Source organism: Sycon ciliatum, chromosome 8, assembly GCF_964019385.1.
Source record: "Sycon ciliatum chromosome 8, ocSycCili1.1, whole genome shotgun sequence".
NCBI classification, from domain to species: Eukaryota; Metazoa; Porifera; class Calcarea; order Leucosolenida; family Sycettidae; genus Sycon; species Sycon ciliatum.
Window position 1 is genome coordinate 33,814,761 of NC_088650.1, and position 26,010 is coordinate 33,840,770.

General features: G+C 49.3%; 1 protein-coding gene across 1 annotated transcript; it reads left to right on the top strand.

The window, feature by feature from the left end:
* Nucleotides 1-4,432: 4,432 nt before the first annotated feature.
* LOC135823707 (uncharacterized) lies at nucleotides 4,433-10,383 on the top strand. Its single transcript, XM_065336550.1, has 3 exons — nucleotides 4,433-4,532; nucleotides 5,672-7,761; nucleotides 10,135-10,383. Exons 1-3 carry the CDS (start codon nucleotides 4,433-4,435, stop codon nucleotides 10,381-10,383), a joined length of 2,439 nt encoding a protein of 812 aa, XP_065192622.1.
* Nucleotides 10,384-26,010: the final 15,627 nt, after the last annotated feature.

Below are 26,010 nucleotides of genomic sequence, written 5' to 3' on the forward strand. Positions count from 1 at the left end.
AGGTGTGCCGAAGGTCCTTAGCCTCGCTGTTCTTGGAGCGGAACAGTGGACTGAACTATTCAGTGGTGATGTGCTTGTTGCGCACAAGATTGTCATTTTGTTTGTTTAGATGGGCCGTCACTTGCTTCAGAGGATGCCGCCCATCATACGGCGACAGGCCGCGGTTGAACTTGTTTGTTGCCCAGTATCGCCAGGCTGAGTAGGCACTTGTCCTTGGCCGGGACATTATGTACATGGTGTTATTCCTATTCTATTCTACTCCAATACCTACCACAGGATGTATGGATTCAATACCTACCAGTTCAACATAATATCATCAATGTTTAGGCTGTTCTGTTCAATCATTCACAAATTGGTTTTGAGAAGAGTTTGAGTTGATTTCCCTTATCACCACCTGGTCAAAACAATAAGACCAATGCTTTATTGCTTTTTTGTTCTCTTGTTTATTTGATTTGATTTCCCCAATCACTTTAGTTTGATGATATGCATGTTGACATGCCCGTACAAGTGGCTTTTTCCTATGGAGCTGGCAGTGATTGTTGCAATGATGTCATCATGATGACGACATCAACACTGAAATTCAAGAGCTGTATTGACCTACTTCATCCTGCTGTCTTGTGGATGGCGAGCAAAACTCTGATGCATGTGTTTACTGTGTCATGAACCGCGTTTTTTTGTTTTGCTTATTATGTAAGTACTTCAAAGCTTAGAAACTGCTGAATATGTAAATAATTTGGTTGTGTCACTTGTATATGATTTTGGTCGCTCTTTGCTATTCTTTGCTGCTGCGCCGCTTGAGACAGACATGTAAATAGTTTGGTTGTCTTTTCACTTGTATTTAATTAATAGTCATTGCTGCTTAGAAGTTGCGACTTCGGCGGTAATAGTCATGAAGTTGATTGTTCCAACTAGGAACACACGCTTCTTGCCGAACTTGACACTTGAACTTGTCGCGCTGGAAACAAAGCGTCTCTGTAAGTTTGTATCCCTGGTGATGGTTTGGCCTGGAGAGCAGTATATAAGTGGTGCTTTTCAGGCACAATCTTCCTCAGCCTACTCAAGCTCAACTGATGAGGGGTGAATTCCCCGAAACACCGTGTATTGAGCAGGGTGTGGTGCTTTCTTGCAGGTTTGCCGAGTGGAAGGTGCGACGTGTTCCTCGTGTGCTCCGGATGGCAGTCGTGAGTCAGTCAAGTGTCAAGTTCGGCAAGAAGCGTGTGTTCCTAGTTGGAACAATCAACTTCATGACTATTACCGCCGAAGTCGCAACTTCTAAGTTCGTATTGTTGTCCCTCACGCGGACGTGCGACTAGTTGTTGGAGGTGACAGCGTTGCGAATAGCTATACTGGCTCTCAACGTCTGTTTATCACAACTCCATGAGCGACTCTGACTCACGCTGCTACCTGGAGCTTCACGAGGTGTTTGTCGCGCTGGAAACAAAGCGTCTCTGTAAGTTTGTATCCCTGGTGATGGTTTGGCCTGGAGAGCAGTATATAAGTGGTGCTTTTCAGGCACAATCTTCCTCAGCCTACTCAAGCTCAACTGATGAGGGGTGAATTCCCCGAAACACCGTGTATTGAGCAGGGAGTGGTGCTTTCTTGCAGGTTTGCCGAGTGGAAGGTGCGACGTGTTCCTCGTGTGCTCCGGATGGCAGTCGTGAGTCAGTCAAGTGTCAAGTTCGGCAAGAAGCGTGTGTTCCTAGTTGGAACAATCAACTTCAGTCATTGCTGCTGTATTCTAATTGCTGCTGCGCTTGAGTACATGGCACAGCCAATGTACTTTTCATTTTTTGTAGCACCAACACTAAATTTGTATCAGGGACTGAGCGCCACATTACACAACTCGAAGTTTGACAGCCATGCCACAGACTCGCCGCGATGAAAATCAATTTGATTGCATTTGTACAGTTGCTCGCACTGACCTTGCAAGTCCACCTAAATTTTAAATTTTGCTTTTTATTTTTCAATATATTCAGCTGATTGATGTTTTATTGCCACCTGGGAGTCGTACCCTCCCTGACTCACTGCCACCATCTGGAGTCTAAAACGGACTCTGTATGCAGAAACCCACAATACTCTAGAATGACTGGGTTAGAGTACATGTACAATTTCCATATGCAGCGGAAGAGCGCCATATCTAACAAACGGACAACTGTACGGACTTGCCGATACTGTTATCGTCTTCAGCAGCCACAACTTAGTCAGAAACAGATCTAAAAAAATTGTGAGCTCCTAATGGTTACGAGTTTCTAGAAAATACCACCTCTGACCGTAGACTATCAGTCCGCGGAGTTGGCAAGTCACGAAGTGCCAAGTACGAGAGCGACGTAAATTATACGAAGGTTGCACGTTGCTAGCAGTATGCAGCGAGAGTATATGTGGTGGGGCATAATTGTTGTTGTTGTTGTTGTTGTTGTTGTTGTTGTTTTTGTTTCAAATCTTTATTCTCACGATAGCCAGTGGCCAATAAGAGATAATAATGTAAGAAAGGAGAAAGAGTGAGGAAGAATTGGGTGGGCAGGGCCTAGGGGCTAATGACTACTTAAGTGTACGGGCAGGGGTGGTCGCCACACGAGCATACAGAGTTGTGTACTTAAGTGTACGGGCAGGGGTGGTCGCTACACGAGCATACAGAGTTGCGCAACAGCAGGGATATTTCGGATTTGAAGGGAGTACGAGAAGGGATTTCGCGAAGCTGGGTGGGCAAGCAATTAAGTAATGAAGGGCCTTGTACAGGGGAGAATGGAGACAGCGGTCAGTCCGCGGAGTTGGCAAGTGCCAAGTACGAGAGCGACGTAAATTATACGAAGGTTGCACGTTGCTAGCAGCATGCAGCGAGAGTATATGTGGTGGGGCATAATTGTGGCGCAGAGAATGCGCGAAGAGTATATGTTTAACTTTAAAGCGTGAAAATAATGTTGGCCATTTGATGCGATGCAAAAGGTGGGAGTGTTCTAAGTGTGTGTAAAGGGGAAGGTGGAGAAATATTCTGGCGGCTTTCCGCTGGAGTGGTTCTAGCCTGTCAAGGGAAGTGTGTGACAACGGTGTGAGAGCATTGCTCGCATATGAGAATATAGGTAGTATGTATGTCTGATAGATGTGAGATAAAGAATCACTGGTGAGTGTAGACCTTAGTCTAAAAAGAATTTTGAAAGACTTGAGTGATTTTGGACTATTTATTCAACATGCTCCGTCCAACGGAGGTCATGCTGAAAGATTATTCCGAGGTGTTTGTGTTTTTGTGCTACGGTACGCGGACTATTCCTGAGGGTGATCTGGGGTAACTGTTCAGGGGGGGGGGGGGGGCGGTTATTGTGGTAGAACGGGAGGATGACTGTTTTCTTTGTGTTGATTGATGGATTTTATTTTACTTCGCAAGTTCAAACGGGTTCCTGGCCCAGTTATATGAAAGCGAAGGATAGAATTTGCCAAAATCCTAATGAGCAACAGCATAGGCAATATTATCATAGAAGTGGAGTACTATGCGAGCGAGAATACTGAGAAGAAAGAAACATGTCAAAACCTGACGAAACACAACCTATTTCAGGCATACATAAGGAAGGCAGGCTAGCTTAAAATCTTGCAATCTGGATACGGTGCGCACCTCTCTAGGCAAACTGTTCCACAGCAATGCTCCTGCGGTGGCGAATCTCGTTTGGCCACACCGACTGCGAGCTGGCTGGCTGAGCAGACCATTGGCATGCTGATGGCGCGTACTTCTGCCGCTGCATGCTGCTGGTTTGAGAAGCTGGGCTAGAGCAAGGCTAGTGGAGTCATTTAGACAACGCCAGATGAAGATCAGGAGCTTTTGTTTGAAAAGTTCAGTGACGCGGTAAATCGAGTTGGCAGCCAGGAGGGGCTGCATCGCGGAACATGGCGGGCTGCCATCAATGCATCGGATTGCCCGGTTTTGCATGGCTTGCAGACGCTGAAGTTGGGTCACGCGGAGGGCTGCAGAGAAGCTGCAGGCACCATATATCATATCCGGCATGACAATAGCCTTTACATATACCTTGCGCGAGCTGCGGGAGAGGCATCGACGGGCTCTCCACAAGGCGCCTATCTTCCTCGCAACTTTGGTCACTATGGCGCTGACGTGTACATCCCAACTCAGGCGGTTGTCAAGAAAGTGTTAAAGGGGAAGTCCGGTTAAATTTCAGGGTCGGTAGAGTTTCGGGCGCTGAGTCGAATGGTGTTGGTCCCACGTGTCTCCGACAAAGCGTTCTCGAGATATTTCCGTTTGAAAAACTGAGTTTCGGGGGCTGCGCCATGACGTCATGCGGCCGCGCCACACCCTCCGCAACGTCATAGCGTGCAGCTAGGTCAAAAGGAGTGCGTGAAAGCAATAGTGTCAGTGCTATTTCAAATGATTTGGCGACTGATATTAGGTGGTGCAAGCGACCCCAAGACCTAACTCCTTGTGAGAGTGAGGATGCAGCCATGGCTGACCTTCATGGGTTTGGTCGGGGGGTATTGTAGGGCTGAGAACCTCGGTATCCAGCTGAAGAAATGGCCGCGCGGGACGGTCAAGAGTGAGCGCTACTGAGTTTCCGACTGATGAAGAAGCAGTAGCTATTGCAGACGAGGCTGATATAATTATCAGATCGCTGAAGAGCAGGGTCGCCAAAATGGAGAAGAGTGATGCGAGTGCTCTAAATGTTGTTCCATACCGATTCGCTTAGACTCCAGTAGCCTGCCACATGGTGATGTTTTGGTGCGAACTTGGCATATTTCGGACTACTCAATTGGAGAACAGTGCAGGCTCTTTGAACCATGGCCCGGGCACGACTCTTCGCTCGCAACGCTATGGAATCTGAAAGTTCTAGGTCCGGGAGCTGTTCGCTGTTTTGTCACTTGTCACGGTTGTGCACTCATCGCTGTAGCATAAAATAATGAGGCCGGACTGGAGGGGAAAACTAAAATTTTCTTTCTCAAAGCACAACCACCGGCACCGGCAAGGAGAAACGCACGTTCTCTGACTGCATGACTGTACGAGTGTAGTACTACAGTACATGACACGTCCGTGTGTTGACTAGTTTTCTGAGTCTTGTTGCAGCGAGCTAGCCCAGCACGGCAGTGCGGGACTAGTTCCGTGTGTGATGAGTCTAGTTTGTTGACTGCACTACACGTCTACAGCTAGCATGCACGCAGCGCATTGCTAGAGCCGTAGAGCTAGAGGCATGCTGACGGAAAAAGTCCAACTCGGAAACGGCTAAAATACGGTATAACCTCGAGGTAGCACCCACTACTGAACACTACGAGGTGATTCGTCACTATTTAACACGAAAGTAAAAAAGCCTTCCGTAGGGTTCGAGGTGCGAATCTTTCCATTTCTTCCTCCAAAAATGTAATACTGATGTCCTTAGATTGTGGTCTATCGTCGAAAGTCAAACGTGAAGCGCTCTGTCGTGATTTGGCCAAGTACAAAATTGATGTTTGTGCCGTGCAGGAAACTAAAATTTGTGAAACGAGGCAAGAGTATTGTGGTGGCTATGTTCTTTACACGCTGTCGCCAACCTGTCGTCATTATGGTCTGGCATTTGCAGTAAGAAGCAGCTTGGAGCCGAGAGTCGAGAGAGTTTGGAGCGTTTCTGACCGAGTCGCTGGAATTTCGTTACAATTGGGAAAAAATCGACATTGAGTATCCTGAATGTGTATGCCCCGACGTCAGCTCGCTGCAGAGGCAACAACTTTGAATTGGATGAATTCTACGATACCTTGACCAGAGCTATACATGACGTGGACTCGAGTTCCCTCTTCTTTGTTGTTGGAGACTTCAACGCGAAAGCTGGAACGAAGCAGCAGGACGAATCATGTATTGGCAGCCATGGGCGTGGAATCAGAAACGTCAGCGGAGAGACGCTAGTGCAGTTCTGTGAAATTAACAGATTATTCTTATCAAACACAGCGTTCTGCCACTCTGCAAGGCACAGGACCACATGGACAGGACAGCGACTTGACAGAGCCAGTGGCAAGATTGTCAACATTTACAACCAAATTGATTATATTCTGTGCCGTCAATCGCAAAAGAGACTATTCACCAACGCCAGAAGTTACAATGGAACGGAAGTCACATCAGATCATAGGATTGTGGTGGCTCGCACGCTTTTACCTCGAGTATTCGGCATATGGGGTCGGGCGGCGCGGAGCAGCCAGAAGAAGGTGGATCGCCTAGCAGTGCATCGTTTACCCGGGAATCCACAACTGCAGAATCAGCTAACATTTGCCATCTCAGACAGAATTCAGAGGGTGTCAGAAGATCAGCCCAACACCGGATGGGATGCAATAGCTGCAGAGATCTTCCACGCGGGCAAAGAGATTGTGGGTGTGACAGCCAAGACCAGTCATCGTCACCATGACCCAGAGATCGAGAGACTTTCCTGCATGCAGAGAGATGTCCGACTCCGTATTCAGGGCAGTGATGACCCAATCGAGCGAGAAATGTTGAGGACTGACCGGAATCGAATCCTGCATGATATCAGGAACAGATCCATCACAAACAGAGAAAATGAACTAATATCGCGAGCAGAGAAGATAGAGAGGCTCAAGGATGGAGCCCAGATGTTCCAGGCTGTACACTTGCTCCGGCGAAAGCCATCGCAGAAAGTCGTCGTTAAGGACAGCCAGGGCAAGATCATATGTAATGATAAGCAAGCAAGCTTGGAGATTAAGAATCATTTCTCATCGCAGCTCAGTGACTCTGCAATTCAGCAATTTGGATCCTTCACTGGGGAACCTCGACCGCTGCAGCATCCCGTTTCAACGGAGGAAGTGAAAACAGCACTAGCAAGACTCAACAACGGTAGAGCTGCAGGACCCGACAACATCCCGGGTGAGCTATTGAAGTACTCAGCCGATGCCACTGCTCCCGTCATAAGCCGATGCATCAACAGCCTATTTCAGCAACACCGGGTAGAGCCATTCATCGGTCATGGCACACTAATACCTCTCCAGAAGCCCGGAAAGCCGGTGGGTGCTTTAACCAGTCTGCGACCGATCATCCTCCTGACAACTCTACGCAAAGTCATGTCGCTGGTAGTCCTCAAGCGCATCTCGCCAGCCGTAAACGATTTCCTATCACTGAACCAAAGTGGTTTTCGTGCAGGAAGGTCAACAGCTGATGTGGTCTGGTGCCATCGGTGGTTAGCAGCTACGACCCAGCGGTACCACTGGTCATTCAGCATACTGGGCATCGACATGTCACGTGCCTTTGACACGATCAGGCGAGGACAGTTGATGGACGTGGTTCAGCGATTCTTGGAAGAAGACGAGATACGCTTGATCCGTTACCTGATCTCAGATACGAATTTGGCAGTCAGACTGGGCACGGAAACATCAAGCTCTTTCTCCACTAACATTGGTACCCCGCAAGGCGACTCCTTGTCGCCAATTCTATTCGTGATCTACCTGGAAGCTGCCCTGCAGGATGTGCGACAGCGAATGGCTGCACCTGTGGCCCGGCATCTTCCGTACGATGTGGAGTACGCCGATGATGTGGACTTCATCAGTATCTCTAGTGATTGGCTTCGGATGTTAGAGCCACAGGTTGCCACCATCCTGGGTACATGGTCCCTTACCGTCAACCAGACCAAGACAGAATTCACAGCCATCCAGCGAGAGGCCGATCGTGCTGATGAGCCATGGCGTATGGTCAAGAAACTCGGCTCTCTCCTTGGTGATGCAGAGGATGTCACCCGCAGAAAGCAGCTTGCGGCGATAGCGTTTAAGTCCCTCTGCCAGTTATGGAAGAGAAGAGACCAAGTGAGTCTGGAGGTGCGCGTCCGGCTGTATAACTGCTTCGTGTTACCTGTCTTGCTTTACAACTGCTCCACATGGGGCATCACTCGACAGACAATTGAAGCGCTGGAATCGTATCATCGGCGGCAACTTCGGCATATCTTGGGTATCAGGTGGCCCAACCGACTGTCGAACGATTTGGTTTACGAGCGCTGCAGTGCTGCTCCACTTGGCAACATTCTGGTGAATGCAAGGTGGCGGCTGTTTGGCCACATCCTGCGATCAGATGAGCACACACCGGCTAGGGAGGCCATGAGTGGATTCTTTGGCTGCTCCGTGCCGGGATACCGTGGGCGGCCGCGGATCACGCTACCGGTCCTGCTGAATCAAGACGCGGAGCGAGTCGGCTGCCGTCTGAGGACTCCAAGGGACTTGCAGCTGATGGCTCAGCGAGCACTGGATCGCCGTGAATGGACATATCTGTGCAACGCAGTTACAGATGCGTACAAGGCAGAGTACTGGTGAAGGAAGTTGGCACTGCAATGGTTTGAGCTACATTCTTTGTTGTTGGTACTCTGATTATCCGTATTATCCGTATTCACATGGCCTTTGCCATTCATTCAGTATATTAATGTCATCAATAATGATATTACGAAGTAGTGGTTGCGACTTCGGCGATGATCTGTAAGAAAGGGTTTGCTCCCCACACCGGAGCTCGCGCTATTCCGCCGACTATCTGGTGTTCACGAGGTGTTTGTCGCGCTGGAAATAGAGCGTCTCTGTAAGTTTGTATCCCTGGTGGTGTTTGTGCCTGGAGAGCACTATATAAGTGGTGCTCTTCAGGCACAATCTTCCTCAGCCTACTCAAGCTCAACTGATGAGGGGTGAATTCCCCGAAACACTGTGTATTGAGCAGGGAGTGGTGCTTTCTTGCAGGTTTGCCGAGTCGAAGGTTCGATGGACTTCTCGTGTGCTCTGGATGGCAGTCGTGAGTCAGTCAAGTGTCAAGTAAAGTCGGCGGAATAGCGCGAGCTCCGGTGTGGGGAGCAAACCCTTTCTTAATAATGATATTCTTGTTTGTATTAGTTTATGTGACACCATTTTCTATTTTTCTTTGCCTGCCTGCCTGCTGGTGGCCTTTTTTCGCATGGTTCGGTGCAAGCGAATTTGGGCGAGCCCATTGACGCGGGAGCACAAATAATAATAATAATAATAATTAGATTGCAATGGTGGGTTGTTCATGCACATAATCCTTGGTGTTGGGAAGCAGGGGGCAGTTGAAAAATGGGAATTTTCCGCATATTATTTGTTGTGGTCATTTCTTAACATCATGGTAAAATAGGCCTTAGCAGTACAATTTCAAGTCAGTTTTCAATAGAAAGAGACCCTACGTATCCAGGATGGTCCAGCAAGACTGGATCAAGATCATGTTGATCCAAATACAAGCCATTCACGCTTGCATAGCAGTAGGTGTATCACCCTGATTTCATATGCAATTGTGATCAACATCTGTTAGTAAATTCAGTAATTGCCAATGTTTGGCCATTACCAGGGCCAACACACCCCATTCCTCCTTCCCAGGCGTCGTTTCCAGTATGTATCTATCATATGCTTCCTTTTCAGCTAAATTATATTGTCACTGGAGGTTGAAACCAGCGGCTATGACTCTCTTATACTCTATTTTACCGTAAACATCGCACATGCAGACTGAAAGCTCTTGCAATGTCACTTCCTGAAGGAATATCAGTCTCAATTTTGGAGGCGAACTTGACAGAACATTGACAATGGCAATGGCAAAAAGAAATTTGAGGTGACTTTTTGCAGGCGCTGGCAATGAGATATTTTACCGATTTGTTAAGAAATGACGCAATGTTAAAAAATTACGAATCACCTCGTACAGGAATCTTTGAACGTTTGCACAGTACCAGTCATGTGCTGTTTACCGCCTCCCCGTTGTTGTATTCTAACGTTAACGTTATTCATTGACTGAGGGCCTATCCACACTATGTAATAAAAACGGCGTGCCGTTTCAGAGTACGTGACGTACACGCGATGCTCTGTCCACACTGCACTCTGTCACCAGTGTAACTACAGTGCATTTCAAAACTATAGACGCGTAGGGTTTTTGAAATATTTCAAATTTGGCTGGAACTTTTTGAGAATAGTTTTCGGAATATTGCTCAGGATCGCTCCACAATTACTCTCATATAGTTTCTAAAGGATTGGATAACAGACGCCCAATTTGGAAAAATTTATGCACAAAGTGATCACAGATTTTATGTGGTATAGATGCTGGCATAACGGTTTTTGCCTAGGTACGCGTCTATAGTTTTGAAATGGACTGTAGGTCTACGTCGTGTACCTGTTCATATTTTCTCTATTGCACAATGTTTGTAGCGCGTAGACCAGGAAAGGACTCCCTGGCTTGGTCTAGACCTACCCACTAACCCAGCTAGCTACAAAACAAGTGGCGGCCCAGCGATGGCAGCACGGACGCCGAGCTCAAGGAATATCACCCTGAACTCTGTTCCAGGTGCGGAAATTTGGCAACCGTGTGACTCTCGCGGCAGCGCAGCGCCAAGGTCGAGGCCGGCTGTAGCATCGCTTGACGAACCAGTGTTGGTGGCCGCCGTGTATTTCCAGTAAAACTCCCTGGCTTTGGCCTTCATGTTGTCAATTTTGGTCACAAGAGGGTTCTGCTTCCTCTCCAAACAATTCTTTCAAATCAGTGCTAGATCAAATTTTCAGTGAATTCTCCGAGTCTCGCTACTACACCTTCCTCTTCATCAGACCCCCGGGATTTCTCTGCATGTCCAGCCATGACTGTATCAATGTCGCCTCCGAGTGGTCGCTGAAACGGACGGGTGGCAACTCCAAAGCGAAAACAAACGGCAGCTGGAAACAGCAAGAAAAAACTGCGATCCACAAACTCCATCGAGGCTCACACAACAAACACTGCGAAAACGGCACGTAGATGAGAAACGTGCTTTGTACGGGGGTCCGCGACTCACGTTCCGCGTGAATCCCACGTTCCCCGTTTTCGGCCATTTTTCGTCACTCACCTTGGCAACAAGCATGTTTACGGCGTGTTTACGTGGTTTTCTACCTAGTCTGGACAGGCCCTGAGCGTTCTTTGCTTTGTACTACACCCTGCTATCGTGTTAGGCTGTTTCCTACAATATTTTACTGTTTCCATTCGCTTCCATGTGGGTGACACCGCCCGTTTGGTTCTGCGAATTCAAATAAAAATGTACCTACCTACCTACCTAGGTTTACCGAGCTGAAAATCATAGGGTACGTAGCGTTTGTAACACTGAATCGAATGGTCTTGGTCCGAAGAAGCTGCGACAAACGGTTCCCCAATCGAACGCGCTCCGAATATGGCCGTTTTGTACACAACTAGATGGTGTGGCTACCTGGCTGCACGCTGTGACGTCATCACCTGGATCTGGGTGAGGCGCGCTCAAATTCGCACATGTTCGATTGGGCGTATCTGACGAACCATAGGCCGCAGCCTCCTCGGACAAAGACCATTCGACTCAACGCCCCGAACTCTACGGACTGTGAAATTTAAATTTTTCACCGGACTTCCCCTTTAACCAGCAGGTGCCATCTTTGAAGCCAGTCTCCAGCTGCTGTGACACTCTGTTAGTTTCGGGTGCAGTTGTAGCGTTGGCACGCTAGTAACTCACACAGCTGCAGCGTGAATCACTTTCAATGTATTGGTCACGCGTGTTACACCGCACCCGTACCCCGCACTTGCAACTCTGTACCGTGCTTGCAGATCCATGACATGGATAGCAACTAGTCTCACTGCGTTCAATGTTTCATATTGACCATAGAAATACTGCTGCACTTTCAACCGCCTCTTTTACGCCCATTGCCCACACTGCTATTCAGCTCCTTCTTCTGCACAGAATCAAATGGCACTCCTTGTGCAATGACTGTAGCCCACACAACATACTTTGACCTTTCTTCTTCTCTCTCTGCTGAGCCTTTGCCGTGACCATTGCTGTTGCAGCACGTATGCTGTCTGCCTATAAAAGCTGCTGTTCACAATTCTCTTCATGTCAGTTTAGAGTTAGAGTCAGAGTTAATGTTTAATAATTATTAACAGTGTGTTCACTGAGACCCGTCTGCATTTGCCTCCGAGAGAGACTGCGGCCCGTTACAGAATTGGTGGCAGCGGTGGTTCAATTTTATAATTGCTAGATTCGAACCCACCTAGTATCTGTATTGCATTGATGGCAGCGGCGCTACAGAATTGATGGCAGTGGTAAATTGTTTTATTGGTGTAACCGGTACCAGCATGGCCCAACCTGATCCGCCAGTCGCCGCTACTCCTTCGCCCGCCACGTCTCCCCCAAGCCCGAAATGATGACGGACAGCGTCTCTACCGATCAAGCTCCATGTCCAATGTAAGCTAATTCCCGATATGGCATTTTCTTTCCTGTCTTCCTTCAGTCTTCCTGTTCTCTTCAGTCTTCCTTTATGCGAGTGCGTGAATCCAGTTTAGTTAGGTAGGCGTCCGATCATGGTGAGCCACGGTCTATCTAGCTAACCTGGGACGATGTGTGTGACAATGCCCCTTATAATGTATTCAGTTCGGTTTTTGAACTGCGATTGTGCTGGCAGGTTGTGCCAGGGTTGGGCAGCAAGAGTGCTGTGGTTTTCAAGTCCCATTTGGAGGACGGTTCTTTCCCCTTTTGACCCCGTGAGATCGTGTGAGCCTGGTGTGCTGCTACTTTATGATTTTATCAGTTCATTTCTTCTGTCGATCTACTCCAAACGTTATCATTTCCGATATTATTTTGTCATATTCCGGTTGACGCTGTACCAGTATGATGCGCTATCTCCTATAATGTTCAATGATTATGTTCGCACCACCTCTCAGTCCTGTGATCTGCTGCTGCGCTCCAGCCAGTACTTCAATGTCAGTTGTCCTCATTGCGTCCGGTTATCAACGGAGGCTGTTCACGAATACATACCTGTATATGCAAGTCATCCATTCTGCCTATCTTCTTCCGTCGAGGTTATTCCGACGCGACCATGCATGCCTCCAGTGTCTTCTAATCTCAGTCGATTGTCGGAGTCCGGCTATCAACTAATCTATTATCTTACTCGCCCAGTCTAGTCTGGGCATCTCCGTGATCTTCTATCAGTGTTCGTCACTTCGTGTTCTGCTACTCGGACTCTAATCACGAGGACGTGATTGTGTTTAAAGAAGGAAGGTGTAGCGTTGGCACGCTAGTAACTCACACAGCTGCAGCGTGAATCACTTTCAATGTATTGGTCACGCGTGTTACACCGCACCCGTACCCCGCACTTGCAACTCTGTACCGTGCTTGCAGATCCATGACATGGATAGCAACTAGTCTCACTGCCTTCAATGTTTCATATTGACCATAGAAATACTGCTGCACTTTCAACCGCCTCTTTTACGCCCATTGCCCACACTGCTATTCAGCTCCTTCTTCTGCACAGAATCAAATGGCACTCCTTGTGCAATGACTGTAGCCCACACAACATACTTTGACCTTTCTTCTTCTCTCTCTGCTGAGCCTTTGCCGTGACCATTGCTGTTGCAGCACGTATGCTGTCTGCCTATAAAAGCTGCTGTTCACAATTCTCTTCATGTCAGTTTAGAGTTAGAGTCAGAGTTAATGTTTAATAATTATTAACAGTGTGTTCACTGAGACCCGTCTGCATTTGCCTCCGAGAGAGACTGCGGCCCGTTACAGAATTGGTGGCAGCGGTGGTTCAATTTTATAATTGCTAGATTCGAACCCACCTAGTATCTGTATTGCATTGATGGCAGCGGCGCTACAGAATTGATGGCAGTGGTAAATTGTTTTATTGGTGTAACCGGTACCAGCATGGCCCAACCTGATCCGCCAGTCGCCGCTACTCCTTCGCCCGCCACGTCTCCCCCAAGCCCGAAATGATGACGGACAGCGTCTCTACCGATCAAGCTCCATGTCCAATGTAAGCTAATTCCCGATATGGCATTTTCTTTCCTGTCTTCCTTCAGTCTTCCTGTTCTCTTCAGTCTTCCTTTATGCGAGTGCGTGAATCCAGTTTAGTTAGGTAGGCGTCCGATCATGGTGAGCCACGGTCTATCTAGCTAACCTGGGACGATGTGTGTGACAATGCCCCTTATAATGTATTCAGTTCGGTTTTTGAACTGCGATTGTGCTGGCAGGTTGTGCCAGGGTTGGGCAGCAAGAGTGCTGTGGTTTTCAAGTCCCATTTGGAGGACGGTTCTTTCCCCTTTTGACCCCGTGAGATCGTGTGAGCCTGGTGTGCTGCTACTTTATGATTTTATCAGTTCATTTCTTCTGTCGATCTACTCCAAACGTTATCATTTCCGATATTATTTTGTCATATTCCGGTTGACGCTGTACCAGTATGATGCGCTATCTCCTATAATGTTCAATGATTATGTTCGCACCACCTCTCAGTCCTGTGATCTGCTGCTGCGCTCCAGCCAGTACTTCAATGTCAGTTGTCCTCATTGCGTCCGGTTATCAACGGAGGCTGTTCACGAATACATACCTGTATATGCAAGTCATCCATTCTGCCTATCTTCTTCCGTCGAGGTTATTCCGACGCGACCATGCATGCCTCCAGTGTCTTCTAATCTCAGTCGATTGTCGGAGTCCGGCTATCAACTAATCTATTATCTTACTCGCCCAGTCTAGTCTGGGCATCTCCGTGATCTTCTATCAGTGTTCGTCACTTCGTGTTCTGCTACTCGGACTCTAATCACGAGGACGTGATTGTGTTTAAAGAAGGAAGGTGTAGCGTTGGCACGCTAGTAACTCACACAGCTGCAGCGTGAATCACTTTCAATGTATTGGTCACGCGTGTTACACCGCACCCGTACCCCGCACTTGCAACTCTGTACCGTGCTTGCAGATCCATGACATGGATAGCAACTAGTCTCACTGCGTTCAATGTTTCATATTGACCATAGAAATACTGCTGCACTTTCAACCGCCTCTTTTACGCCCATTGCCCACACTGCTATTCAGCTCCTTCTTCTGCATAGAATCAAATGGCATTCCTTGTGCAATGACTGTAGCCCACACAACATACTTTGACCTTTCTTCTTCTCTCTCTGCTGAGCCTTTGCCGTGACCATTGCTGTTGCAGCACGTATGCTGTCTGCCTATAAAAGCTGCTGTTCACAATTCTCTTCATGTCAGTTTAGAGTTAGAGTCAGAGTTAATGTTTAATAATTATTAACAGTGTGTTCACTGAGACCCGTCTGCATTTGCCTCCGAGAGAGACTGCGGCCCGTTACACAGTCTTGAAGAGTTCTCGCTGTGGAAATCAGAGCGGTGTCATCTGGAAATTGGCTGCAGGTGGTGCCGGGATTCTCATATGCGTGTGGAAGGTCTATGGTGTAGACGAGGAATAGAAGCGGCCCAAGAACAGATCCCTGAGGGACGCCGGCAGGGATCACGCCAACACAAAACGCAAGATCTCAGCAATGCAAACGAAATTCGGCAACGGATGAATGACATGACCACTGAGTATGGCTCATTATGCTTCTCAGATTGCAAACTCGCAATACGTTTATATAAAGAAGAGGCGGCACGGCTGAAACCTCCGCATGCGGAGAGTACTGCCGGTACAAACGAACAATTCTCCACATTCCGTACACGCTCCTCGTACATGTATGTCCGCTCTTCTCCTTTTCGAGCTCACGGTAGACAGAGGTATCCGTCACTATCCGGTCAGTTAGGCGAGTGACATTTCGTCGCTAGATATTTCGAGGTGGTCATTTCATCGAGTGATAATTCGCGACTGAGCAGTTTCACAGCGTGATTTTTTCACCGCCTGACACATTCGGCGAGTACATTTCGACGAAGTTACATTTTCATCGCTGACCCTGTCGCCGAATTGTACTGAAAAACTGAAATCTCTGGATACGAAATTCTTCCTCTTGGTGACTCAATCATGGACGCTCATCCCGATTTTACTGGCCTAACGTCGCGAGGCAAACCTATTAAAGCTAGTGAAGGCTGGATATGCCTACGTGTAAGATAAGAGAGGAAAGGATGAGACTATTTATTGGAGATGTGAACAGTGTGGTGATATTGTAGCACCTTTCCCTGCACGGGTCTTGGCACTCAGGCTGCTAGTGCTGCTGTTCGCACCCTAGGCCCTGCACTGCTGTACCTCTGGCGCCTTGCACATAACACATTCACATGTCACCTTTCAAGCCGCCTTTGCAGCCAGCTTCCCTTTAAAAGCCATTGCGTTTTGCTGATGATTCATTCTCATCTTTCGAAGAGTTGGTCTGCCTTGAGCAGGACACAACATGGCGCAGCGAAAGACACGAACCTCTGTCAAGGCCAAGGCTGAGGAAGCAGCAGCAATCAACGACGGGTTGACAGAGCAGATGCAGCCAGGAACTCAAGAAGAAGGAAGCCTGCTGCAGTCTATTGTCCATTCCCTCAGCCAGCAGCAGCAGATTCTGCTTAGGCTCACAATGGCGCAGTCAAGCCAGCCTGCCGGCAGCGGCCCGCCACCATCCACCTCAAGACAGCCAGAGGCAGGGCCGTGGGCCCGGAGAGCGGAAATACCCCACCTGCCCAGTCCAGACTCGATAGACCTAGCTGGTTTCCTCGAGTGGAAAGTCAAGTGGTCTGACTACGTGTCGTTGACTGGGCTATGCAGAAACGCAGGTACAGTTACACAGCAAGCAGTTCTCCGTACAGCTCTCAATGACGGTTGGGTGCGGCTGTGGCAGGCGGGCGTAGTTCCCATAGCCGACGGCGATGATGAGCGGGTTGCCATCCAGAAGCTGGAAGCTTTCCTGAGAAAGCGAAGAAACCCGTTACTGGACCGCAAGGCCTTCCATGGCAGGAGCCAGAGACAAGGTGAGAGTATCAGCCAGTACTTCTCGGGTCTGTCTCAGCTGCATGATGCGTGCAGCTACCCAGATAGTCTGCAGTGCGGCAGATGTGGGTCACTGTGCGGCCATGAGGCCCAACTTCGGGAAACCCGGCTCCGCGACAGGCTCGTCTGTGGCCTAAGGGATCGAGCGATGCAACGACGGGTGCTCGAAGAAGAGTATGCCAGTGAGTTATCGCTCGATCGGGTCATGCAGATATGCTCTGCATACGAATCCTCTACCAATACGGAATCTGGCCTCGGTGAGCAGCTGCCCGACCTGGCGTTGGCGGCGGCAACGAAGTCCACTTACAAGCGTCAGCAGGCGCAGGCAAAGACGCTGAAGTCGGACGTAGGCACGTGCAGGTTTTGTGGGGAGACTCACCCCAAGGGCCAATGCAAGGCCTATAACCAGACATGCCGCTTGTGCCTCAAGGTGGGTCACTTTGCTAGGGTTTGTCGACAGCGGACCTCGCCCTCACCAGGAACGACGTCTGTCGCTGTTTGTCAACCAGGCTGGTCCTTCTAGGAACAAGCTGGTGACGGTTGGCGTCGCGATCCAGGGAGGATCGTCAAGCGCTATCGGGTGGCTGCCGGACACGGGCGCGGATGTGGACGCCATCAGTCTTACCGACCTGGATGGTATCGACCCAAGCCTCAAGATGAATCTAGTGCCGGACACAGCTGATGTCAAGGCAGCTAACGGTACAGCTTTGGATTCCATGGGCAAGCTCGAGGCTCAGTTGTCTTTGAGCGACACTACCGCCGTGTCGACCCTGCACGTATTCCGGCAGCTGAAGACACCTCTGCTCAGCAAGGACACGTGCATGAAGTTGCGGCTTCTCGAGGATGGATGGCCTCACTCCCGTCTAAGGGTACAGAGCGTGGCAAACATCTCCATCCCTCGGAAGCAAGCATCCGAAGTCGCAGACACGTCAGTAGGTACTGCGTCGACGGCGGCTGAGGAAATCCGACGTACGTTGCTGGAAGAGTTTCCAGAAGTGTTCTGTGATACCCCGCTCAAGCCCATGAGCGGTGAGCCGATGCGCATCGAGCTCATCAATGGCGCGTCGCCATGCCGCCTGTATCGCGCTCGCTCCATCCCATTCAGGTGGCGGGACGCTGTGCAGAACCAGCTGTCCGACATGGTGGGCAAGGGCGTCATTGAGAAGGTGCCTGTCGGCGAAGCGTACACTTGGTGCCACCCACTGGTGGTGGTCCCTAAGAAGAATTCCAGTGAGCCGCGCATCACGGTGGACCTGACGGGTCTAAATAAATGGGTCAAGAGGCCGGCATACCCAACCCGAGTACCTCGGGAAGTCGTCGCGTCGATCCCAATGGGGATGCAGTACTTCACCACCCTAGATTCTCGCCATGGCTACTGGCAGGTACCCCTCGACGACGATAGCACCAGGCTCACAACGTTCATGACGCCATGGGGTGCCTACCGTTTCAAGCGGAACGTCATGGGCTTGGTGTCGGCAGGTGACGAACACAACCGGAGAGGAGACGAAGTGTTCGCCGGGTTTTCGAATCTTCAGAAAGTGGTAGAGGATGTCATCGTGTACGACACTGAGCTTGAGGCGCACACCCAGAGGGTTCGCAATGTGCTCAAGCTTTGCTCGGAGAACCAAATCACACTGAACCGCCGCAAATTCGTCTTTGCGGCACCCAGAGCATCGTACTGCGGATTCGTGGTGACGCCGGACGGCTACAGTCCTGATCGAAGCTTGGTGGAGGATCTACACAACTTTCCAATCCCTACCAACCGCACTGATATCCGATCCTTCTGTGGACTCGTGCAGCAGTTCGACGCGTTCACGCCGCGACTAGCGGAGCTTCTATCCCCGATCCGCTCTCTGCTCTCTCCAAAGAATGAGTTTATCTGGGAGGATCCGCAGCAGCAGGCATTTACAGCTATACTAGAGGAGCTGGTAAGCCCTCGAGTGTTGGCTACCTTCGACCCTGCACAGCCGCTTCGTCTCGAGACAGACGCCTCGCAGTCAAACGGTCTCGGCATGGCACTGTGGCAGCAGCAAGTGGACGGGCGGTGGCGTCTAGTGCAATGTGCTTCACGGCACGTCACTGAGACCGAGGCCAGGTACTCTGCAACGGAGATTGAACTGCTGGCGGTAGTCTGGGCAGTCCACAAGGCTAGACTGTTCCTGGCCGGTGCTGATTTCGAGCTGCTAGTCGATCACAAGCCGCTCATTCCTATCCTGAATGTTAAGACGCTGGATGAGTTGACGTCTCCACGAATCGTGCGACTACGGGAGAAGCTGACGCCTTTTCGGTTCGTGGCTCAGTGGAGACCGGGTGCCGATCACAAGGTCGCAGATTGCCTGTCGAGACACCCAGTAAGTGCACCAGACCCTGACGATGAAGCTGGTGAGGAAGAAATCGAGCACTGCTACTGTGTTCTCCGTCAGCTGTCGCAAGAGGACGAGGAAACAGGCCATACAGTCCTCCCCGACCTTGGCATTACGAAGGTGCGGGCGGAGGGCTCGACGGACCCGGAATACCTCAAGCTGCTGAGCGCCGTAAAGAACGGCTTTCCGGTGGACAAGGCTGCTCTGGACCTCGATCTGCACCCGTACTGGCAGGTTCGGCATGACCTGTCGGTCGAGGACGGCATAGTGTTGTTGGGCCACCGTATTGTCGTTCCCAGAAGGTTACGCCAGACCACGCTGGAGCAACTTCACGCTTCTCATCAGGGACAGACCCGCACACTCCGCAGGGCCAGGCAAGCAGTGTACTGGCCCCAGATCTCCAATGACGTTAAGAACGTCGTCCAGACTTGCAGATCCTGCATCACGCTGCTCCCCTCCCAACCTTCTGAGCCGCTCCTCTCTGACAGTCGTCCGTCCAGACCGTTCGAAGATGCAGCGGCGGACCTCTTCTCCCTAGGCGGCTTTGAGTACCTGGTTCTCACCGACAAGTTTTCCGGCTGGCCATTTGTTGGGCGTTGTGGGAGATCGGCTACCACGTCTGACGTCACCAAACATCTCGTTCAGTGGATGTCGGACGTTGGCGTTCCTACGCGCCTCACGACGGATGGTGGGCCGCAATTCAGATCTTCAGCGTTCGCTTCGTTCTGCTCAGAGTGGAACATTTGCCACGACCCCAGTAGCCCGTACAATCCTCAGTCAAATGGCGCGGCTGAGGCGGCGGTCAAGGCCATGAAGCACTTATTAATGAAAATTGGCAAAGGTGACGCCTATAACAGCAGTGCCTTCAGAGAAGGGTTGCTGGAGTGGCGTAACACGCCTGGTGCAGGAGGAGCAAGCCCGGCCCAGCTGCTGTTTGGAAGGCCAACGAGGACCAAGGTTCCCACACTTCCTGCAAATCTGCAGCAGTACGCTGCCCACAGCCGCAGTGCTCCCCAGCAGGTCTCATCCCAGCTTGGCAAACCTCTGCCCCCTCTGCACGTAGGCGATAAGGTATGGATCCAGAACCAGTCTTCAAAACGCTGGGATATGGAAGGAACGGTCACAAAATGCACGAGAAGAGGACGGAGCTACACAGTGCAGACAGTGACGGGGTCCAGCTTCTGGCGGAACAGACGGTTCCTCCGGCCACGTGCATAGATTGACTGGGCATGCTTCTCTTGCTTTTTCCTTGTTGCTTGTGCGCTACGCTGTGATTTTCGAATTTCAGTTTCAGGATTTTTCTTTGTGTTAGTGCTCCCAAGTCGCACTTAAGCCGAGGGGGCATGTGGTGATATTGTAGCACCTTTCCCTGCACGGGTCTTGGCACTCAGGCTGCTAGTGCTGCTGTTCGCACCCTAGGCCCTGCACTGCTGTACCTCTGGCGCCTTGCACATAACACATTCACATGTCACCTTTCAAGCCGCCTTTGCAGCCAGCTTCCCTTTAAAAGCCATTGCGTTTTACTGATGATTCATTCTCATCTTTCGAAGAGTTGGTCTGCCTTGAGCAGGACACAACACAGAAAGACGAACTGTTCTGCAAAGGCCGCATGAAGACAGAGAGCGAGAAGATAACAGCGTAGAGGGGCAGCCACAACCGCGCGCCTGACTTCAGGAACGGTACGCAACGGACCCAGCCGTTTCATTGCAAATCCGCATGGTTACTGCACTAGCATTCGCCAGACCTGCCGGCCTACCTGATTATTATCAATTGCTTGACGAAAACTTCTCAGAGTGTGCAGAGAATGTGATAACATATTTTGAGGAATACTACATTGGCAGAATCAGAACGAACGGTACACGGCGTACACCAATGCTCCCAAGGGAATTGTGGACCGTACGGAGTTGCATGCTGGAAGGACAGACACGCACAAACAACGCTCAAGAAGGTTGGCACCGTCGTTTTCCCAGCGCACTGACTTGTCACCACCCTAGTATAGCATTTGGAGGCTCATCACCACCTGCCTTGCAGACGAGGAGCGCAGCGCATCACAGCGTTAGGAACAACTAACCACTGGTCATGCAGCTTCTACCCGAAAAAAGCGGTATGTCGAGCGTGACCGTAAACTGCTTCGCATGGTCCAAAGATATGATAACGAGGAACCACTCGTCTTCCTCAGAGGCATCGCCCATAATCTAGCTTGCAACGTAGCGGAGTAAATTGTCATGAAGAACTGACCGCATATGTAACACTTCCAGTAATTTCCGGAATATTAGAACGAACTCTATTGACACGTTTCCGTAAAACTCTCAGACTCCATTGCAGCGTAGTTTTCATATCGGAAAATATCTCCATTGCACACCGTACATAACAGGCTCTCAGCTGCATCGAATAGATTCACCTATGTCAATATTTCGCCCATTGGGCATCATCAGGGCATCCATGCAAAAGAAGATGCAAGCGCCAACATAATATGCTCAGCAGAGGGAAAACACTAGAGACATTCACACCTACAAAAAGTGTAGAATTAACATCCCGAAATTCACGTATTAGGTCCACACATTTGGTAACGCTATACATGTAGATATTCAAGAAGTATTGGATTTACTTGTAATGTAAATTTCATCCAGAGGGTGTGAAACCACACGTAAGTGAGCCATAGAACAGTGAATGTATAGTGATAGCGTAAAGTGTAAGTGTAAGTGGACAAGTCCGGTGGTAGTTCAGTAGATTTCAGGTGATAGGTCGCAGTGCTGAGTGGTAATCCAGTAACTTTGCCGTGATTCAGTCAATTAGGCGCCATCCGTCATCGCAGTTAACTGCTGCCTTGCGATTCCTGATCTCGATGGCCTCCAGAATTTTCCTCGATGGTAGCGAAGCCTCCCTGCCAATAATCTTTACCTGGTGCAGGATGGCTGCACAAAGCCATGGTGCAAGTAACAACCGGAACAACGAGTTTTGGTTATTCCTGTTGTCCTGTGTGGATAACGCCATCAACAGTGCTTATTATGCGGAAAGTCTACTTCAAACGTGACTTGATTTCTGACCGTCACTGAACCCTGTTGTCCGGCGATCAAGACTACTCGTACAGGACTGTAGCCTGCAGGATCTGTACAGGGCACCGCTTGCTACAGGTCCTCCCAGTAGTTATACTGTTGTACTTGTGGATGATGTGTCTCCGTAGTGTTCTTCAGTTGTGGTTGAGTTTTGAGAAGAAAGGGGAACTGCGAACGTACAAGTACTGTCTCTCCCTGAATCATGATGGTTCGAATGACACTGTTGTGGTACACATTGGCAGCGACCGTAGCGTCATTCACCTTTTTAGTTGAAGGTAGTTTCCGTTCTTGCGTCAATTGCGACTCCAGTTCGCTGCCATCGGAAAACAAGGGTTATTGCCGCTACTACAGCTGGGGAGGGTCCAGTCAGGTGCACCATTTCATCTGCTGCAATAATCAGAATGAGGATTCGTACGGTCCTTGTCCTGGGTCGTCACGGGTGACGTATGACTAAGCAAGTGATCCTGAACACTGCGACCATAATGGCAGAATTATTTCACCAAATGGCTGCAAGAAAGGTATTTCTGATTTAGCATGTGGTGGCTGTAGTGGGCAAGAGGAGACTCGGCGCTATTGTAACGGTAAAACGATTGCCGGCACTCGCGGCAGTGGAGTGCCATCGACATGTTGGCTATGGCATATGGGCTGCCTGTTTTGTCAAGCAGTGCACTGGGTCGTCCTATATCAATAGCATCATTTCCAAGAGATCCACAAAGTAACAGGACGTTCATCCCAGCCATGTGTGGCAACCTAGTCTGCGATACAAACCAGGGTGAGACTGCAGCATCATGTTGGGCACCCTGTAAGAAGACCTTAGGGTCTGTTGGGAAATGCCCAAGTAAAGTAATAAAATACAATACTTGTACAAATCATGCCCAATCGACTGCTGTTCTCTCAAAAATCCAGAAAGCTGTTCTCTCAGCCGCAACCTGACTTGCTCGGATGATTGATGCGCGGAGCCAGCATGTTGTCTAACAGAAAATGAAGGTTCTGGAGCTGAGTCTGTCACTGGTCCGGCGCCATGTCTTCACATGCATATTGCTGCTGCTGCTCGCCTTAACATCCATGGCAATGTACCTCATGCAGTGCTAGTTATCTGCGATACCAGACAATGCGCAAATTGTCACACTCTTTCTTTCTTATTCAGTCCCTAATCGGCATTGGAGCTACACTACTACATGTACATGTACATGTAGTAGTGTAGTACGTGGCGGGTTCATGTTAAACCTTACAAACAAGGCCGGTCTAGGCAGTTCACACTTTGCACCAATTTTTGTTCATTTCCGCCCTAATCCTTGTTTGGTGTTTGTATTTGTCACTGTTTGTCTGAAGTCCACTTCCTCTTCAACATTCCAAGTGAATCTGTCAAACTTTCCAAGCACACATTCATGTTCCTAAAGTGCCGACCATAAATTGAAGTTCTCAATGTTGCTGTCCTCATGGTTATCAGTAGCTGGGAGGTTCATGGCGAGTCGAAGCCGAGCACCTGTGATACATGATGCGCCAATCGCATTGAATAATCCACTTGGATTACTCATTGCTATGCGTGCAGCGTTGCTGTGTGCTCCAGTCACCAACGATAGGAGATTGTAATTAGACTCTCCTGTGTGTGTATGTCTGTACTGACGGTGATTTCCCTGACGTCTTCCAAGCTGGACTCGACTAGTAAACACTCAAAAACTAACACATTGAGTTCACTCGACAGTTTTTATTAACCAGATTAAAGCAGGTACAACCACTTTGTACATCGCCAGCAAATCAACACAAGCAGTTATCCCATGTAGAGAAAACGGAAGTTCGTAGCTGTTAGCCTGTTAGCCTGTTAGCCTGTTAGCCTGTTAGCCTATCAGCTCCATCATGGAATGAAGCAAACATCCAAGGAGAAAGCACTATCATCATGGAGTGAAGCAAACATCCAAGGAGAAAGCACTATCATCATGGAGTGAAGCAAACATCCAAGGAGAAAGCACTATCATCATGGAGTGAAGCAAACATCCAAGGAGAAAGCACTATTATCATGGAGTGAAGCAAACATCCAAGGAGAAAGCACGATCATCATGGAATGAAGCCAACATCCAAGGAGAAAGCACTTTCATCGGATGAGGAAAAATACTACTCCATGTGGTGAAAACTTCAAGCCCTTCCCCAGAAGCATTAAGACGTAGTCAATGTCACTCACCAGATTTGTGTGATTTCTCTTCAAGTGAAATTCATGTTTTAAAGCAACCAGAAGCAATGGCACTATGAAATATCTATCCAGTTATCCAGTTACACTGAATCTCCGCACAGCAAGCTCTTTTCACTATATTATGTGTACATGTAGGTGTCCTCAGCGGAACCCAGGGTGACTGGCCGACCCGATAGCAATGAAGTCTTCTGAATAACGAAGCATTTTAAACCGGGTCAAAGCGCTACGGTCAAACAACTGTAACTGCGATAAACACAGCGAGATTTCAACGAAGGCAGACTTTAAAAGTACACGTAGTATCAGAACGGTGGAAAATATGACAACTGTTAAATGGAGTGAAATCAACGCAATAAATAGAGCTAGTTGCGTTTTATGTCCCCATGACATCGAGACCTCAGGTCGGCTGAGGGCAAAAAGCCTCACCATCACTATGCTCCCACTATGCAGTTTTTTGTCTTTACCTGTGAGCTGTGATCATTGAATTTTTGTAAAACACGGTCAGCAGCTCGCAACTCGCTTTATTTACATTAAATGAGGTCGACACACTAACCTGTACGCATCGCTCTGATTTCGTTTCTGTCTCCACGCAAACTGTAATGTACCGAGTGATACTTAGGCTGCGTTCGTTTTTAGCTACTTGGTAGAGTAGAGTAGAGTCACTCTACCGATAGAGGTAGATGGTAGAGGCAAGTGTACGAACGCTGTTCTACCAGATCTAGTAGTTTACACGATGCGTACGTGAAATGTTCCTTTTTTTATGGAGTTGTGTACAAATCCTTGATGTTGACGGAAATCCCGTAGCTCTACCAACTTCTACCGGATTCTACCAACTTTTTCCCGGTAGAGCCGGTAGAGAAAAGTAGAATCTACCCTTTTGAGTAGAATTTTTTTTCAAAAAACGAACACCTCTACCGAAAGAAGTAGTTTCTACCCAAACCTGTAGATCAAAAACGAACGCCCCCTAAATCTACGCAATAAATGTGGTGCAAATAATAAAGAGGCGAGAGATGCAACACGCCGGTGGAAAGAAAAGTACAGTAAAAACCTAGTGGCGACCACCCCACGGTGCAAGGAAAGGCGGTCGTTAAAGCCAGGTGGTCTTTAGAACCAGGTACCACAGTGTCTGTATAGAACTGTCGGTTCATGGAAAAACGCTCGTTAAGAGCAGGTGGTCGCTAAAACCAGGGGTCGCTAAACCCAGGGGTCGCTTACACCAGCTTTTACTCTACAAGTACATTTATCCCAGAAACCTTTGACTGCTATCCCTCCACACTACTGTCACTAGTCTATACTGCTATCCCTCCACACTACTATCCCTCCACACTGCTATCCCTCCACACTACTATCCCTCCACACTGCTATCCCTCCACACTGCTATCCCTCCACACTACTATCCCTCCACACTGCTATCCCTCCACACTGCTATCCCTCCACACTGCTATCCCTCCACACTGCTATCCCTCCACACTGCTATCCCTCCACACTGCTATCCCTCCACACTGCTATCCCTCCACACTGCTATCCCTCCACACTGCTATCCCTCCACACTGCTATCCCTCCACACTGCTATCCCTCCACACTGCTATCCCTCCACACTGCTATCCCTCCACACTGCTATCCCTCCACACTGCTATCCCTCCACACTGCTATCCCTCCACACTGCTATCCCTCCACACTGCTATCCCTCCACACTGCTATCCCTCCACAATGCTATCCCTCCACACTGCTATCCCTCCACACTGCTATCCCTCCACAC